The 15,573-nt window shown below is 38.4% G+C and overlaps 1 protein-coding gene and 1 long non-coding RNA gene across 2 annotated transcripts in view; one reads left to right on the top strand and one right to left on the bottom strand.

Moving 5' to 3' along the window:
• Window positions 1-3,014: 3,014 nt before the first annotated feature.
• Window positions 3,015-15,049, bottom strand: LOC140849919 (uncharacterized). The gene is made up of 4 exons (XR_012132319.1): window positions 14,934-15,049; window positions 12,067-12,164; window positions 8,115-8,227; window positions 3,015-3,213 (listed from the first exon to the last, which is right to left on the bottom strand). It is a non-coding gene; the product is annotated as an uncharacterized lncRNA (long non-coding RNA).
• ZNF804B (zinc finger protein 804B) overlaps window positions 14,581-15,573 on the top strand; it is a 541,824-nt gene continuing 540,831 nt past the window's right edge. The window contains exon 1 of the mRNA XM_036990648.2: window positions 14,581-15,029. Within this exon, the coding sequence (XP_036846543.2) occupies window positions 14,922-15,029 (108 nt within the window). The 5' untranslated portion in view covers window positions 14,581-14,921. The remainder of the gene's footprint in view (window positions 15,030-15,573) is intronic.

The raw sequence follows: 15,573 nt of genomic DNA, 5'->3' as shown, positions 1-15,573 counted from the left end.
CCTTTGCTGTACAGAAGCTTTTTAGTTTAATATAGTCCCACTTGTTCATTTTTTGCTTTTGTTTCCCTTGCCCGGGGAGATATGTTCATGAAGAAGTTGCTCATGTTTATGTCCAATAGTATCACTTCACTCTTAAACCTTATATAGTATTCAAATTATTTATTGTTATGTATACTGTTTTGTATGTATAAATGCCCAAAGTTAATTTATTTCCTTATAAAAATTTCCCAGAAATGTGGGAATTCAGAAAAATAGTACAAATAAATCTATAATTCTTATGGACTGTAGTTTGCCTTTCATAAGGAATATGTAAAGACATTCTCATGAGAGTAAGTCACTTTGATTCCAAAATTCATTGTGTCTTGATATTAACATTTTTTTTCAGTATCAAGAAATTTTCACCTCAAAGTTAATTTAATTGCATTTACTCTGTATCAAAATTGAATTTTATGTGTTTCCAAATGGGCTTAAATTTCTTTAGTGTAAATTATATATTATCTTTGTCCATTTATTTGTTGGGGTGTTGATTTGAATAAACTGTATATATTACAGATGGAACATCCTTCTAGTGATCTGTATTTAATTGAGTGTTCTAAGATTTGTTTTTTTACCCAGTTCACCTTTTTATCAGGAACTTTGATGTAGGGTATATGAGCTGTGTATTTATATTAATTTTTCCATAGATTGTTAATTAATTCTTGTCATTTATTTATTAAGATTCTCATCTTTTATTCTAGGTGTTGCCTATGTTAAATAAAGATTTTTGTTACAAAATTTCCTTCAGACATTTCCACTATGTTCTATTTGTCTTCATGCTAATTTTTGTTCTAGCAGCATACTGTTTTGATTATTGCTGTTTTATATTTAACTTGATGTCTGATTGAGTTGGCAGCCCTGCCTCACAGTTTTTCTACTAAAAATATTTTTGATAATATCTCTTACTATTTTTTGCATTTAAAATAATTTTTTAAATGGCAGGAAAATAATTGGAAACTATTTTAATGGGCACTGTACCACCTCTACAGAGCAACTTATGTAAAAATATTTTTCAATAAATACTAGTCAGTAGGTCATTCTTTCCATTATGCTTAAAAATAGGTGCATTTTTATTGAGGTATAATTGACAAAACATTATATTACTTTCAGGTATACAATATAATGATTCAATATTTGTATATACTGCAATATGGCCATCATAATAAGCTCAGTTAACGTCCATCACCATACATAGTTACAAATGTTTTCTTGTGGTGAGAACTTTCAAGATCTACTCTCATAGCTACTTTCAAATATGGAGTACAATCTTATTAACAATAGTTGCCATGCTGTACATTATGTCCAAATGACTTACTCATTTTACCACAGAAAATTTGTACCTTTTGATCCTCTTCACCCATTTTGTCCACCCCACAACCCCTGCTGCAGGCAACTGTAGATCTGCTTCCATATCCATAAGCTCAGTAATTTTTGTTTTGTTTTTGACAAACAGGTATATTTTGAGAAGAAATATGTGATTATTTACCACTTACAATAAAGTTATAGTAAATACTATTATCTGAAGGGCTCCCTTTATATTTAAATTCAGATACACATGTATGTTGCAGGGATTTTACCTGTCTTGAAAAATCACCAGATGTATGGCCATCAACCCTGACAACTGCATCGGTCTTACATTTGTGTTTCCTTTCGTATGGAAGTCCAGAAACCTTCAAGAAGTATAGATGCAATGTCTTATAAAGTTGAAAGGTTAAAATGAAATGCTTGATATTACGAGAAGTCAGGAAATGGAGCTTTTGGGGAGAGGAATGAAACTATATCTGGAAGCTAATTAGATATTATGCCTTATAATCACTAAGGTCTAATTCAAAATGGAAGTTTTTATTTATAAAATGAAGATTTAAATTTTCCTTAAGACCTTTTTGTATGGACAGTTTGCCTGTGCAGTTGATTTGCTTGAAGCATGATTAATGATAACTAAAGAAATAGCCTTACAGGTAGAGCAAGATGAAAAATTATCCTAACCAAAGAACATTTTATAGGATAAACATTTCAAGAACAAAACCCCTGATTCATTGAAATTTTGTGATGTAAAACAACTATGTGAAATGGTAATCAGATAAAGTTATTAGCTGGTGTTTATTCGTTTGATTTGTTTACCCCTAATACGAGTTTTCTAGGACAAAGTCTTATAGTTTCACTTCTTTCTAGAAAGAGTACAAGATCACAAGGCAAATAACCAGTTTAGCACAATTTGACAGTCTAAATGCAAACACTGAAAATCAGTTCATCTGTAAATAATTGAAAATGTGCAAATAAACATAGTAAAAACTCATATATTCTGACATATTATTATTAAATCATTAGATTACATTCTCAGCTTCCTTCTCTCTGAAAGCATGGATACCTATAAAAAGACCACATCCATTTTACAACTCACACAGGACTTAAAATGTGGCTGATGGCGTAACTCTTTATATGTATTCCATATAATACAATATATAATAGCCCTGGGTCATGTGATATGATTAATATATGAATTTATATTTGGAATACATAATATAGTACAAATAGTATTAAGGCAAAATAATATGAATAAAATATGGGCCATATATAGAATGAATGCATTATGGAACTCATTTATTTCAACTATGGTTCTTGACACAGGTGTGGTGGTTAAATACAGTCTTTATTCTGGTTGGATTTTTTATCATTGTGGGAGTAAAGGTGTGACATATTCAGCATGTCTACTTTTAATAAGGGTGAGTTCCATGGGTATGGGCCCTGTGTGGTTGCACCTGGCACTGCACTGTGAAGGGACCCACACTTGGTTTAATATTGTGGTATGGCTTTCATTAAATTCTTAATAAGATTTGAACAAGAGGTCCCTCCTTTTCATTTTGTGCTGAGCCCTGTAAATTATGTAGCTGCCCTGCCTATAACCAAATACTGTATCCAAGATGCTTGTATTAAGATAATCAGTTACCATTAATCCAAAAATTTCAGCCCTCTGGAAAAATTTTATTATTTATTTTATTCTTTCTTATCTTTTATGGATAACTTTAAGCTGACAAAGAGAAATTGTCAAGGGTGAAAATGGCATGGTTTTCCTACTGGTCACATGAATTTTGGTTTTGGACTACATACGACTCCTGTAATTTTCTTCCTTTTAGAAGCTTCAACTGCAAGCTCCATTGTATGCCCTCATATTTTCTCCTGCCAACAGACAAAAAAACATAATAAGTACTCTTGTATACTTCACTTCACCTGGATTTATTGATTATCAACATTTTATACCATTTACTTTTCTCTCTCTGTACATTTTCTCTCTCATACATACACATGCATATATTTCTTTTGAATCATTTGAAAATAAGTTATGGATATTATTGACATTTCATACCTAAATAATTCAGCTTGCATGTCCTAAAACATTCTCTTGCATAACCTTGCTACACCCAAGATTTTTTAAGTTGGTAAAATAAAATTATCTAATGTTATTTCAATTCACAATTGTCTAATAATCCCCAAGTGTCCTTTACAGATTTTTTAAAATATAGCATCCAGAACCCTTAGAAGGAAAGATAGGCAAAAATCTATTGAATATAAGCATGAGCAACTTCTTCCAGCACATATCTGCTTGGTCAAGGGAAACAAAATAAATTGAACAAGTGAGACTACATCAAACTAAAAATATTCTGTGCATAATGTGGGGGGTGGGAGAAAGGGGAGGGCTGTGCAACACAGAGAGGACAAGTAGTGATTCTACAACATTTTGATATGCTGATGGACAGTGACTGTAATGGGGTTTGTGGAGGAGACTTGGTATAGGGGAGAGCCTAGTAAACATAATATTTTTCATGTAATTGTAGATTAATGATAACAAAAAAAAGAGAAAGAAAAGGGGGATTACTCCCTGATAGGATAAAACTAACTGCAAATCAATGATTAATGCATGCTTTACATAGCCTTAATTTTGATCTTTTAAAGGGTGTCAGATGATCAACTATGGAAGTACATTTTTCTGATAATATTCCTTTCTCTTAAAAAAAAAAAGCAGTTTCTGTGTGGTGATCTCCAATAGGTTCTTCACAATGGTATAAAGATCATATCAAAGTGTGGGCAAAGGGTTTGTTTGTGTTTATACAGAGGATCAAAGCCTAATTTGGCTACACAGAAAACGAATTAAGATACGATATGAAGAAGAATTTCCAACATCAACATCCTCTGGAGGAGTCATTCCAGAAGATGAACATCAAAAAACTTCAACAAAGATCCTGGCACAGCTGCGGTCATCCCACCGGTTCCTGGACTTGCCATTGGAATGAAGAAGGAGATATCTAAGCTGGCCTGTGCATACAGTAAAACAACAAATTTGACTGGATCTATACTGTCGGAACTCAACCAAGAATTAGGAGAAGTGCAAGTTGCAGCGCTCCAAAATCGTGTGACTATAGACTATCTACTGTTAAAAGAACACATGGGATGTGAACAGTTTCCAGGAATGTGTTGTTTTAATTTGTCTGATTTTTCTCAAATTATTCATATTCAGTTAGACAATATCCATCATATCATTGATAAGTTTTCACAGATACCTATGGTACCTAACTGGTTTTCTTGGTTTCACTGGATATGGTTGGTAATTGTAGGTCTGCTTTTGTTATGTAGCTGTATTCCTATTATGCTAATGTATGTGCGCAATTTAATTAGTAGTTTAAAACCTATACATGCTTATATGTCAAAGATATGTCAAAGAAATAATCAATCTTCCCATGTTTTCTTCGATCTGCTACTTCTATAGCTTTTCTTCTTCCTTCCTAATTACAACCCTTAAGTAGAATTCGTGCCTCATATCGAAAATTACCAAGTATCACAATTCTTCCAAGTGGTAAAGATACCTCAAGATAAATGCTGGGCATAGAAGCCACAGGGTATATATAAAATCTGCAAAGAAGTAAAAAGCTAACCTTTTCAAAGAATATTGCTTCTCTCTCACTTACCAACTTTACATTTCCCTGTATGGCCCTGGAAGATGACTGGTTAGCCAGAGATGGGTAAGATTCCTCAAGGGAGGAACAACCTAAGACAGGCACAGTCGCAGGGGGGCCATCAGGTGAGAAATTGGGGACCAACAGAGAGGAGGCTTAGAACCTTACCCCCCCTGTTTTGAGAGAAATCTTCTGCATCCGTGGATGTTTTGTTGCCCTTGTCTAGCTTGGATTAATACTTAGTCTAGAGGCACACACCTGATCATCTACATTTCCCCTCTTACAGCACTAAACTATGTTTTCTACCTTTATCTTGCATCTACCTACCACTTCAGCATTTTATTAAAAAAAATAATAATAATAAAGGGAGAAATGTGGGATTCACATATAAATCAAGTATAAAAATCAAACGAATAATCACATCTGACTTGATTGTTTATAGTTCATGATGCGTAATCAAAACCGAAAGTTTCTGTGATATGACTGCCCTTGCACTGTTCACCATGTAAGAACTTATTCACTATGTAAGACCTTGTTCACCATGTAAGAACTTGTTTGTTATGCTTCAGAAGATTGGAGACTGTTGATATATAGGCTTGGGATTGATTAATGACTGTGCATTGAGTTCCCTATACAGAATTTTATTGTTGTTAACAACCATTTGATCAATAAATATGAGAGATGCCCTCTCAAAAAAAAAAAAACAAAAAAAAAACTAAAAATATTCTGTACAGCAAAGGACACAATCAGCAGAACAAAAAGGCACCCTCCAGTATGGGAGACTATATTCATAAATGACTCATCCGGTAAGGGGTTAACATCCAAAATATATGAAGAACTCATATGCCGCAACACCCCAAAAACAAATAACCTGATTAAGAAATGGGTGGAAGAGCTGAACAGACACTTCTCCAAAGAATAAATAATAAATACAAATGGCTAATGGGCACATGAAAAGATGCTTCACATCACTAATAATCAGGGAAATGCAAATTAAAACCACAATGAGATAACAGCAGTTAGGATGGCCAATGTCCAAAAAACAAGAATAACAAATGCTGGTGAGGATGTGGAGAAAGGGGAACCCTCCTGCACTGTTGGTGGGAATGTAAACTGCTGCAACCATTGTGGAAAGCAGTATAGAGGTTCCTCAAAAAACTAAAAATAGAAATACCATTTGACCCAGGAATTCCACTCCTAGGAATTTACCCAAAGAAAACAAAATCCCTGATTCAAAAAGACATATGTATCCCTATGTTTATTGCAGCACTATTTATAATAGCCAAGATATGGAAGCAAAGCAACTAAATGTCTGTCAGTAGATGAGTGGATGAAGAAGTGGTACATACACACAATGGAATATAATTCAGCCATAAAAAGAAAACAAATCCTCCTATTTACAACAACATGGATGGACCTAGAGGGAATTATGTTCAGTGAAATAAGCCATGAGGGGAAAGACAAATACCATATGATTTCACTTATTTGTGGAGTATAAAATCAAAGCAGAGAGACAGAACAAAATAGCAGTAGACTCACAGACATTGAGAAGTAATCAATGGTTATTAAGGGGGAGGGATTGGGGTGCGGGAGAGGGGGAAGGAGATAAAAGGGCACTATAATTCGCAACCACAATATAAGTAGGTTAGGGTGATGATAATACAGCATGGAGAATAGTTAATGATTCTATAACAACTCACTACATTGATAGATAATGACCACACTAGAGGGGGTGACGATTTAATAATATGGGTATAACTGTTGAACCACTGTGTTGTCTATTTGAAACCATCATAAGGTTGTATATCAATAATACTTTAATTGAAAGAAAAAAAAGCCGAGCTCATAGATACAGAGAACAGAGAGAGGAGTGCTGTGCGGGCAAAAAGGGTGAAGGGAGTCAAAAACTACAAACTTCTAGTTATAAGTAAATAAGTCATGGGGATGTAATGTACAGCAAGGTGATTGTAGTTAATAATTATACATTGTATATTTAAAAATTGCTTTGAGATTGAATCTTAAAAGTTCTCATCACAAGAAAAAAATGTCTAAATATGTGAGGTGATAGATGGTAACTAGACCTAACAGTGGTGATCACTTCCAGTATATACATATGTTGACTCTGTATACACCAGATACTAATATAATGTTATATGTCAATTGTCCTCTAATTAAAAAAAAATGGTAACAGTTAAAAAAAAATCTAGCATCCAATCTAGAATCATGCATTACATTTGACTCTCATGTATTTAATTTAGTAAAAATTATATCATGCGTATTTGCTACTTTTCTTCCAGAGGATTTTTTTTTTGGTATCATTTATCTACAGTTACATGAAGAACATTATGTTTACTAGGCTCCCCCCTTCACCAAGTCCCCCTGACATACCCCTTCACAGTCACTGTCCATCAGCATAGTAAGATGCTATAAAATCCCTACTTGTTTTCTCTGTGTTGCACAGCCCTCCCCGTGCCAAAGTAGGAACCCCTGTGGCTTATCCTTGTATTATCTGAGGAGGCTGCATGATAGAGGATAAAAGGCAACATAGTGTAGAGTCCAGGCTTTGAGTTGTAAGTGTGTGAATCCTACTTCAACCACTTAGCTCTGTGACCTTAGATACTCTTTGTGAATTCTGCAGACTTCAGTCTCCTTCTCTTTAAAAAAGACAGTAATATTTGTCTACATTAAAGCAGTTGTTGTGGAGATGAAATTATATAGTGCATATAAACTACCTGGCATGTGGGTGGCACTCTATAAATATTTCCTTTTCTATCCTCCTTCTAATGAAGCCAGTAGTGGGTTTTTGCCATTGTTTCTTTTTTTAAATATGCAAAGAGTTTGAGAGAAGAAAAAAAAAGGAATTGTTTGTCTGCTAGCTTTAACCTATGTCTTGTATCATCTCCAAAGTAATGAGAACAGATTTTATAAATATTTCAAGTATACTGAGATCCATTATAAATTTAAAGAATATATACAACAAGATTGTAGAAGTGTGGCACCTGAAAATGAGAACAGTAAACTTTGGAGAAAGTACTTTTTGTTTAAATGAATGGTTCCTGTCCTTGAATGTGATATGGCAAAGTTCCAGAAGAAGCAGAAGAGGGTCTCAACTACAGTGAATTACATTACCATCCTTCCAGACTGTACTGGGATTCTGAGCATCAGGCTGTATGATGATGACCACATTTGCTGGCTGCAAGCCTCTCTTCTCTCTCCACAGTTTTGTCAAACTGGCACCATAGCTTTGGAAACAGTGGAATAAGAACACCAAAATGCTATGTAAACAGCAGCGACTCCAGTTTCCCTTTCTTTATGATTCTGTGATCTGATGCTTTCTCCACCTCCTGTGCTTCTGGGACTCCTCCTTGAAGAGAGCAAGGGGTGCGGAATGGCATTGGGTGCTATTGTGGTTGGGGATTAATGGGTAGGTTGTGACTGATTGGTGGTGAATGTCTGAACTACTACTGGGAGGCTGTGTCTTTCTCTTGATTCAGGGAAACATCAGTCAGTATCAATAGTTCCTCTGTAGTAGTTTTAATTAATCCAAGCTATTGAACTGGAACTATTTCTTGTTTGTTTTACTTGAAGGCATATCTTGGAGAATGCTTTTTAAATAAATCCCTGAGGTCAGTTTGATTTCTTATAATTTGCCCTGTATTTGCAGTTCATGTGCAAATCCAGCTATCTGACTTTCTGGTGTCTTTTTTTGAAAAAATAGTGATTGAATCTAAGGCTGCTGGAACCTTATCCTAAATTGTTTTCTTGACTTTGATTAAATCACCATCTCACTCTTTGTTATTTGATATTCTAGGAGTCAGTGTTCTGAACATTACACCTTTTGTTTTAGGGACCACAGGACCCTTTAGTCACTTTCATCCCACTTTTTAACCCTGTTGGCTTCATTTCACTGGGGAGCGGATGGGGACAGCATTATCATAAGGATTTTAAAGATGCTGCTAAGAAAAGAAAGCACTCTTTCTCCTTCCCCTCCTTCTTTTCCTTGGTATGCTTTAAGCACAAATGTAAGTTTATACTACTTTCAGATTTGCTGCTGTGAAAATACTAAAGGTCTTCATCTGTTTAACTGACTTGGTATGCCTGTGCAGGTAAACTATATCTGTAAGAAACTGGTTTGAAATAATAAGGCCTAGAAAAAGGAGGATTGGTAAGTTGGTCCACGTTGCTGGGACAACTTGAAGTCAAGCACGTGGTGACTCAAACTTCACACTGGAGCCCTTCAGTGAGCGTAGCCTGGTGGGTTCCCTGTGGTTATAATTTGAGTTAGAATCAGGTACTGGCTAGAGGTAAATATAAAGAATGAAAAGCTCTATTGGAGATATAAGCTAAGTTAGATATTAGCCAAATTGAAGAATATTGCTTTTTTCTTATTTCAAAACTTTAAACCTCTGTTCAGCTAAATATTATGGTAAAATAGAACAGAGCCATAAAAAAATTTTTTTAAAAAGGCCAATATGAGAAAAGAAATGTAGTTAGTAAGCCAATAAGGCAACTTAGAATGAGATAAATTGGATGAAGTGTTTCAGAAACAAAAATCTATGTTAAAATTTGTAGAATTTCTGAAGTATTCTTCAAAAAGTATTTCTCGAACTTATTTTTAAAAATGTGTAACTTTTCATAGTCTTACTGTCATGACCATACACTTGAAGAAAAGACAGAATCACAGTGTCTCTCTGTAGTCTCTTTTACACATATACCTGATACAATTAGAAAATGGAGGTATGCTCCCCTTTGTGGCTCTGTGGTGGTCCGGGTCAGTGCAGGGGCAGCAGCGGTGGCCCAGGTTCGGGGCTGCTAGCTCAGTCCTGCCACTGCCAGGGTGGCCTACACAGCCAGCAGCTGGAAGGTCACCACCTACTTCACTGTGCTTCCTGGGATGGGAGTGAGCATGGTGAATGCTTTCCGGAAGAGCACAAGACATCTGAGTTCATCCTCTACCCCTGTTCCACATCAGACCCAGCCCCTTGCCTATTTATAACCCTCACGTGAATCCACTTCCCACCAGTGATGAAGGTGGATAAAGAGAACTGGGACTGCTACCCAGGCACAGAGGCCCACAGCACTGGTTTGGACCATTACTCTGCACATGGATCAGAAAAGTGTATGAGACTTCAAGCTCAGCTTCTTCACTCACATCAAATGAGGACCATGTACTGATCTTCCATCCCTTTCCTTGTGGCAGGAGATGGCACAAGCTAGCTGGCTAACTGACTGACTAAGATTGGTCAGGGGAAAGAAAGCCCCAAGAAACAAAACAAATGAAAAAATCCACCAGAGAGCTGGGCAGTGGGGGACTCCTCTATTTCCAATTTGTGTGACATGAATTTTTAAGTTTCCCTGCACCTAGTTTCTTGAACTATAAAATAAGGGAATTAATTTTACAGAATTATAACTTAAAAATTGTTTTTATAACATAGACTAAGGAAATGAGCAAATAATATAATGCATATTATCTGTCCCCCGCCAGAATCAACCTTTGTTCTCCTTTCTTTATTCTCCCTAAACATAATCACTAACCTGACTTCCGACATCATAGATAAGTTTTTGCCAGTTTTTGTATTTTGTATAACTGGAATCATACATTATATATTTATACTTTTTGGTGTCTGGCTTCTTTTGTTCAGTTAGATGTCCAGAGTTTCATCCATCTTTTTTTTTGTGTGTGTGTGTGTGTAGAAGTTTGCTTGTTTTTATCACTACATAATATTCTACTGTATGAATGTGCCATAATTTTAATCCATTCTACACTTGACAGACACTTGTGTTATTTGCATTTTAGAGCTATTATGAATAATTCTTCAATTATTGCCAATAGTTGGTACTACAAGTCTCTTTAATTTTAGCCTTTCTGGTGGATGTGTGCTAGTATCTCATTGAATCTTCAGTGTATAACTCAATTTTTACACACACATTCACACAAACACAACCACAGGCCAGATGAAGATATAGAGCAGTGACAAGATTCCAGAAGGCTCTCTCCTATCCATTCTCAGTGAGTACACCCTACCCAAGTGATAACCACTATTCTGACTTCCTTCATCAAAGATTTGTTCTGGTTGTTCTTGAATTTCATATACATGAGTCATACAGTTTCTAATCATGCCTCTCTCAATTCTTTTGCTTTTCTACATCTCCGATATTAATCAATGTTATTCAACATAGCAGTTTATTTCCTTTTATATGCAGTGTAACAGTCCATTTAATGCATATTCTACATTTAATTTGTCCATCTTGGTGATGAACATTTTTGTATTGTTCCAACTTTTGGCTACTAGGAATAAAGCATCTATAAATATTCCTTTATGTGTCTTTGGTGGATTTAAGTATGCATTTCTCTATAGTGTTTATCTGGGAATAAGACTGCTGAATCTTAGAAGTATAAGTTTAACCTTAGTAGATACAACCAAACACTTTCCCAATGGAGTTTTCTGGTTTAAAAATCACACCAACAATGTAAGAGAATTCCAGATGCTTTGGTTTTTAAAAATTACAGTCATTCAGGAGGGTAGGTAGTTATGTGTCATTGCTATTTCAATTTACATTTCTCTGATGAGCATCTTTTCTTATGTTTATTGGCTATGTCAGTATTTTCCTTGGTGAAGTGTCTTTGAAGTCTCTCAACTTTTTAATTCTTTATTATTGACTGTAGTTCTTCATATAGTCTAGAGATAGATTCTTTATTGTATCTGTATTGTCAGTATCTTTTAGCATTGCAATTTGCCTTTTCACTCATATTTTTGCTGAAAATTCCCACAGTAGTATAGTAATATAATATATACTCTGTTGGTTATCAATATTTAAATCTTAGGAGATATAGATTTTTTAATTTATTTTAAAATATTGCAAGGATTCTGCAACATCCTGCTTGAGGTCTCATATCCCTGAGGCTTTATAGGTGCCCACTATGGTCCCTGTTGTTTCCTGCACCAGCATAATTTGCAGGTTCACACTGTGGAAGCATAATTTCAACCTTCACAAGTCATTTCCCTCTGTCTCTGTGTCCAAATTTTCCTTTTTTATAAGGACACAATCATATTGGCTTAGGGACCACCCTAGTGCGTACCTTTATTTGGCCATCTGCAGGAACCCTATTTCCAAGTAAGGTCACATTCACAGGGGGGTCAGGACTTCAGTTGGTTTTTTTGGGGTGTGTAATTCAACCTGTAACAAAACAGAACACTGTTAAAGTATTGCATTATTCCGGCAATAAAAAGACATGAGATATCAAGCCACTAAGAGACACAGAGGAAACTTAGAATGCACATTGCTTAATGAAAGGAGCAAATCTGAAAAAGCTGTATTCTGCATGCTTTCAGCTATATGACATTCTTGAGCAGGCAAAAATAGGGAGATAGTGAAAAGATCTGAGGTTGCCAGGGATTTGGAGGAATAGAAGTAGGGATAAGTAGGTGAACAGACGTGATTTTTAGAGCAGTGAAACTATCCTGTGTGGCACTATAATGGTGGATACATGTCATTGTGCACTTGTCAAAACCCATAGAAAATACAACACAAAGAATGAATCCTAAAGTAAATTATGGACTTCAGTTAATATTATATCAGTACTGTCTTATCAACAGACATGTGCCATAGAGCAGGCTGTGTGTGGGGAGAGAAGTGAGGAGTATATGGGAACTCTTTATACATTCTACTCAATTTTTCAAGGATGCTTATACTTAAGTCTTCAATGCTGTTTGCTACTTGTATTTATGAGGAGTGAAATAGTAGTTAAAGTGAGCTATACTATTTCCTTTTAAAATTCTACTTGATTCACTTTTTGGCAAAGCTTTTGCCTGATTTTGAAATTTCACTATCTGCAAATACATTGTTTTCTTTGAATGGAATATATCTAATGTCTATACAAGAGTAAATCAGCTTCATGAAACATTTTACAGCTTTGAATTGAATAAGCACAATATTGTTAAACACCTCACGTCTTAACAGAAAGGAAAAGATGGATGTGTTTTATCTACTGTCACTGCTCGATAATTTTATTTCAAAAGTTCTTACCAACAAGATGGTTACAAAATAATTAAGCAATCCCTACAAGATGTACATTGTGCTATCATCTCAGTTTCAGTAATTTTGAATTCGAAGTTTGCAAGGAATTAGCATTTTTGCATACTAAGATGCTTTCTGGTATATAAACATTTTAAAAAGACTAAAACCTTTAAAAGGATAAATATGTGCTTCTTAATAAAATATTAAGGATATAAACTCTTGTAATAATGTAAACAAAAAGTCAAGGCTTTATTGGGTAGTTACAAAAGTTAAGTGGGATGTTTTTTGCTTAAGAGCTCTTATGAGTTGCTTGAATAAGGAAATTACCTGTTTTCTTTTAGCTATTTTTGTCATTTGTGAGAGGCCCTCAATATCAACCAGGATGTGAATGGGGCATTATGGGAGGCAGGAAAGGAGAAACTCAGGGAAGGACTGGGAGCATTAGCCTTAACCTTTATTCGTTCCAGCGCTAAGTCGAAAGAGGAAAGGAGGTGCCCCTTCGTCTCTCCAGCACAGACCTGGCAAGGTGGGGCGAGAGGACTCACAGAACCCCACTAGGGGTAGAAGAGATGCAATGGTCTCCTGGCTCTGGAAGTGCTTCCTTCTCTTTGCAGAGCATATTTCTGCCCAAGTCTTTTATTCTCTGTGTAGCTTGCTCCCTGGTGGCTTTATTTACAGCGAATGATAAGGCGTCCGTTAAAAAACACTTCAAAGGGGGTGATTGTTGGGGAATGTGAAGAAACAAACGTCCTATACAGATGTAAACGATCTGCCTTTTTAAGGATATAGAAGGACTTGTAGATGAATCCTTACAGCTCTGGAGATACACACACACACATACATGCATGTTTCCTTTCAATTCCTTACACAAGTTTTCTGTCTAAAACTTACTTTCTCCTGCGCCCGTTGCCGAGCACGGCGCGTCTGATCTGCCCGCCCTGTGTAGGGTGCGCAGCTCACCTGGCAGCCGGCTGGGGAGCCAGGGCTGCTCACGCCGCGGTCAGCCCGAGCGCAGAAGAAAAACTGAAGGCGAGCAGGCAGCGAAAGAGTAAAGAAACCGCTCCCCCCCGGCTGCCCTCCTCTACCGTGGCCCTCCCCTTCATCCCGGTCCCCGCCCCCGAACACAGCGCAAAGTTGGCCCGGAGACGGGGCCGAGGGACCGGGGCGCGAGGGCGGCCGATGGCAGGATGCTGGAGCCGCGCGTCCCGCAGCCCCGAGAGCCCCTCGCCGGCGCCGCGGCAGTTGTCACCTCCCGGCGCGGCCGCCCGGCGCACCCCTCGCCTCCCGGGCGGCCCGGAGCCGATGGCTCTGAGCCGAGGCGCTAAGCGCAGCCGTTCACAAGTCGCCGCGTCCCCAGCTCCCGGCGCTCACCGGCCGGCGCGCCGCCCCCGCCGCCCCCGCCCTGCAACGCGCGCAGCGCTCTGCGCTCGCGAGGACGCCCCCCGCTCTCCCCGCACAGGCGGCGGGCGCCCGAGCCCCGGCGCCGCCGCGCACAGGCCAGACGACGAGGCCCCGCGCCCGCGCTCCCCGGGGCGTGCACTCGGTGCGAGAGCGGGGGGCGGGAGGGAAGGGGGCGGGGGGGCCGCCGGGTCCCTGCGGGACCCAGGAAGTTGTCCGTAAGCAAACATCTCGGCGGCCCGCGGCTGAGCAGCCCCCTCGGCAGAGCAGCATGTGGACCGGCTCGCCGGCTCCCCTAAGCGCTCTGTGGCTGCCGCCGCCGCCGTCCGAGCAGCCGCTCCGGCAGCAAGAGCCCCGCGCGGGCGAGGAGCGGGGACGCGCGGCCGCCGCGGCCCCTGCCCACTGCTGGCCGCCTCTCGGGAGGTGGCAGTCGCTGTCGCTGCTGAGAAACCCGCCCGCATTTCCACGGTCGGTCGCCTGGTGAGGAGTTGAGGCTCTGCGCCTCCTGCCTGGACCCGCATGGCTTGTTACCTGGTCATCAGTTCGAGACATCTCAGCAATGGGCACTACCGGGGCATTAAAGGAGTCTTCAGAGGGCCGCTCCGCAAGGACGGATCTCGCTCTCCGGTAACCTGCGCACTCATTCGCACGCACACGTTCAAAATCAACGTAAACAATAAGAGATATTGCCCTGGCACAATGAGTGGGTGGTTGATACCTAACCTTACCCATAGGTGAATTGTGTCCGTTTATACAATTTATTGACGGACTTGTTACACAGCGAGGGGTATGTGTTCACATGTGTGTTTTCAACACACTCATTAGCATCTATAGGGCTGTGGATGCAAATAGTTACTGAATGCAGTGAACTGCAGGGCTGTGAAGGTAGCTCCCGAGTGCTGTCAAGTTATGAATCTGCTGATATGGGCAGTGTAGGAAGTTTGTGTGGCACTTTATAACCAAGCTTTGTGAAGTCATCAGCTGGAATTAATGTAATAATACTGCTGTTCCTTTGTAGAAAAATAAACTCTTTAAAGATTTTGCAAAAGGAAAGGTGATGCAAAACTTGATTAGATCTAATGCTTAATTATGAAGAAAGGTTCTTTCTGGAAAGGAAAGAATTCTTAGTGGAACTGTGAATAGGATAGGTTGTTGTACTATATATAAATAT

Source organism: Manis javanica, chromosome 6 (genome assembly GCF_040802235.1).
Source record: "Manis javanica isolate MJ-LG chromosome 6, MJ_LKY, whole genome shotgun sequence".
NCBI classification, from domain to species: Eukaryota; Metazoa; Chordata; class Mammalia; order Pholidota; family Manidae; genus Manis; species Manis javanica.
The sequence above is the reverse complement of the archived record's forward strand: the minus strand, read 5'-3'. Positions and strand labels throughout refer to the sequence as shown.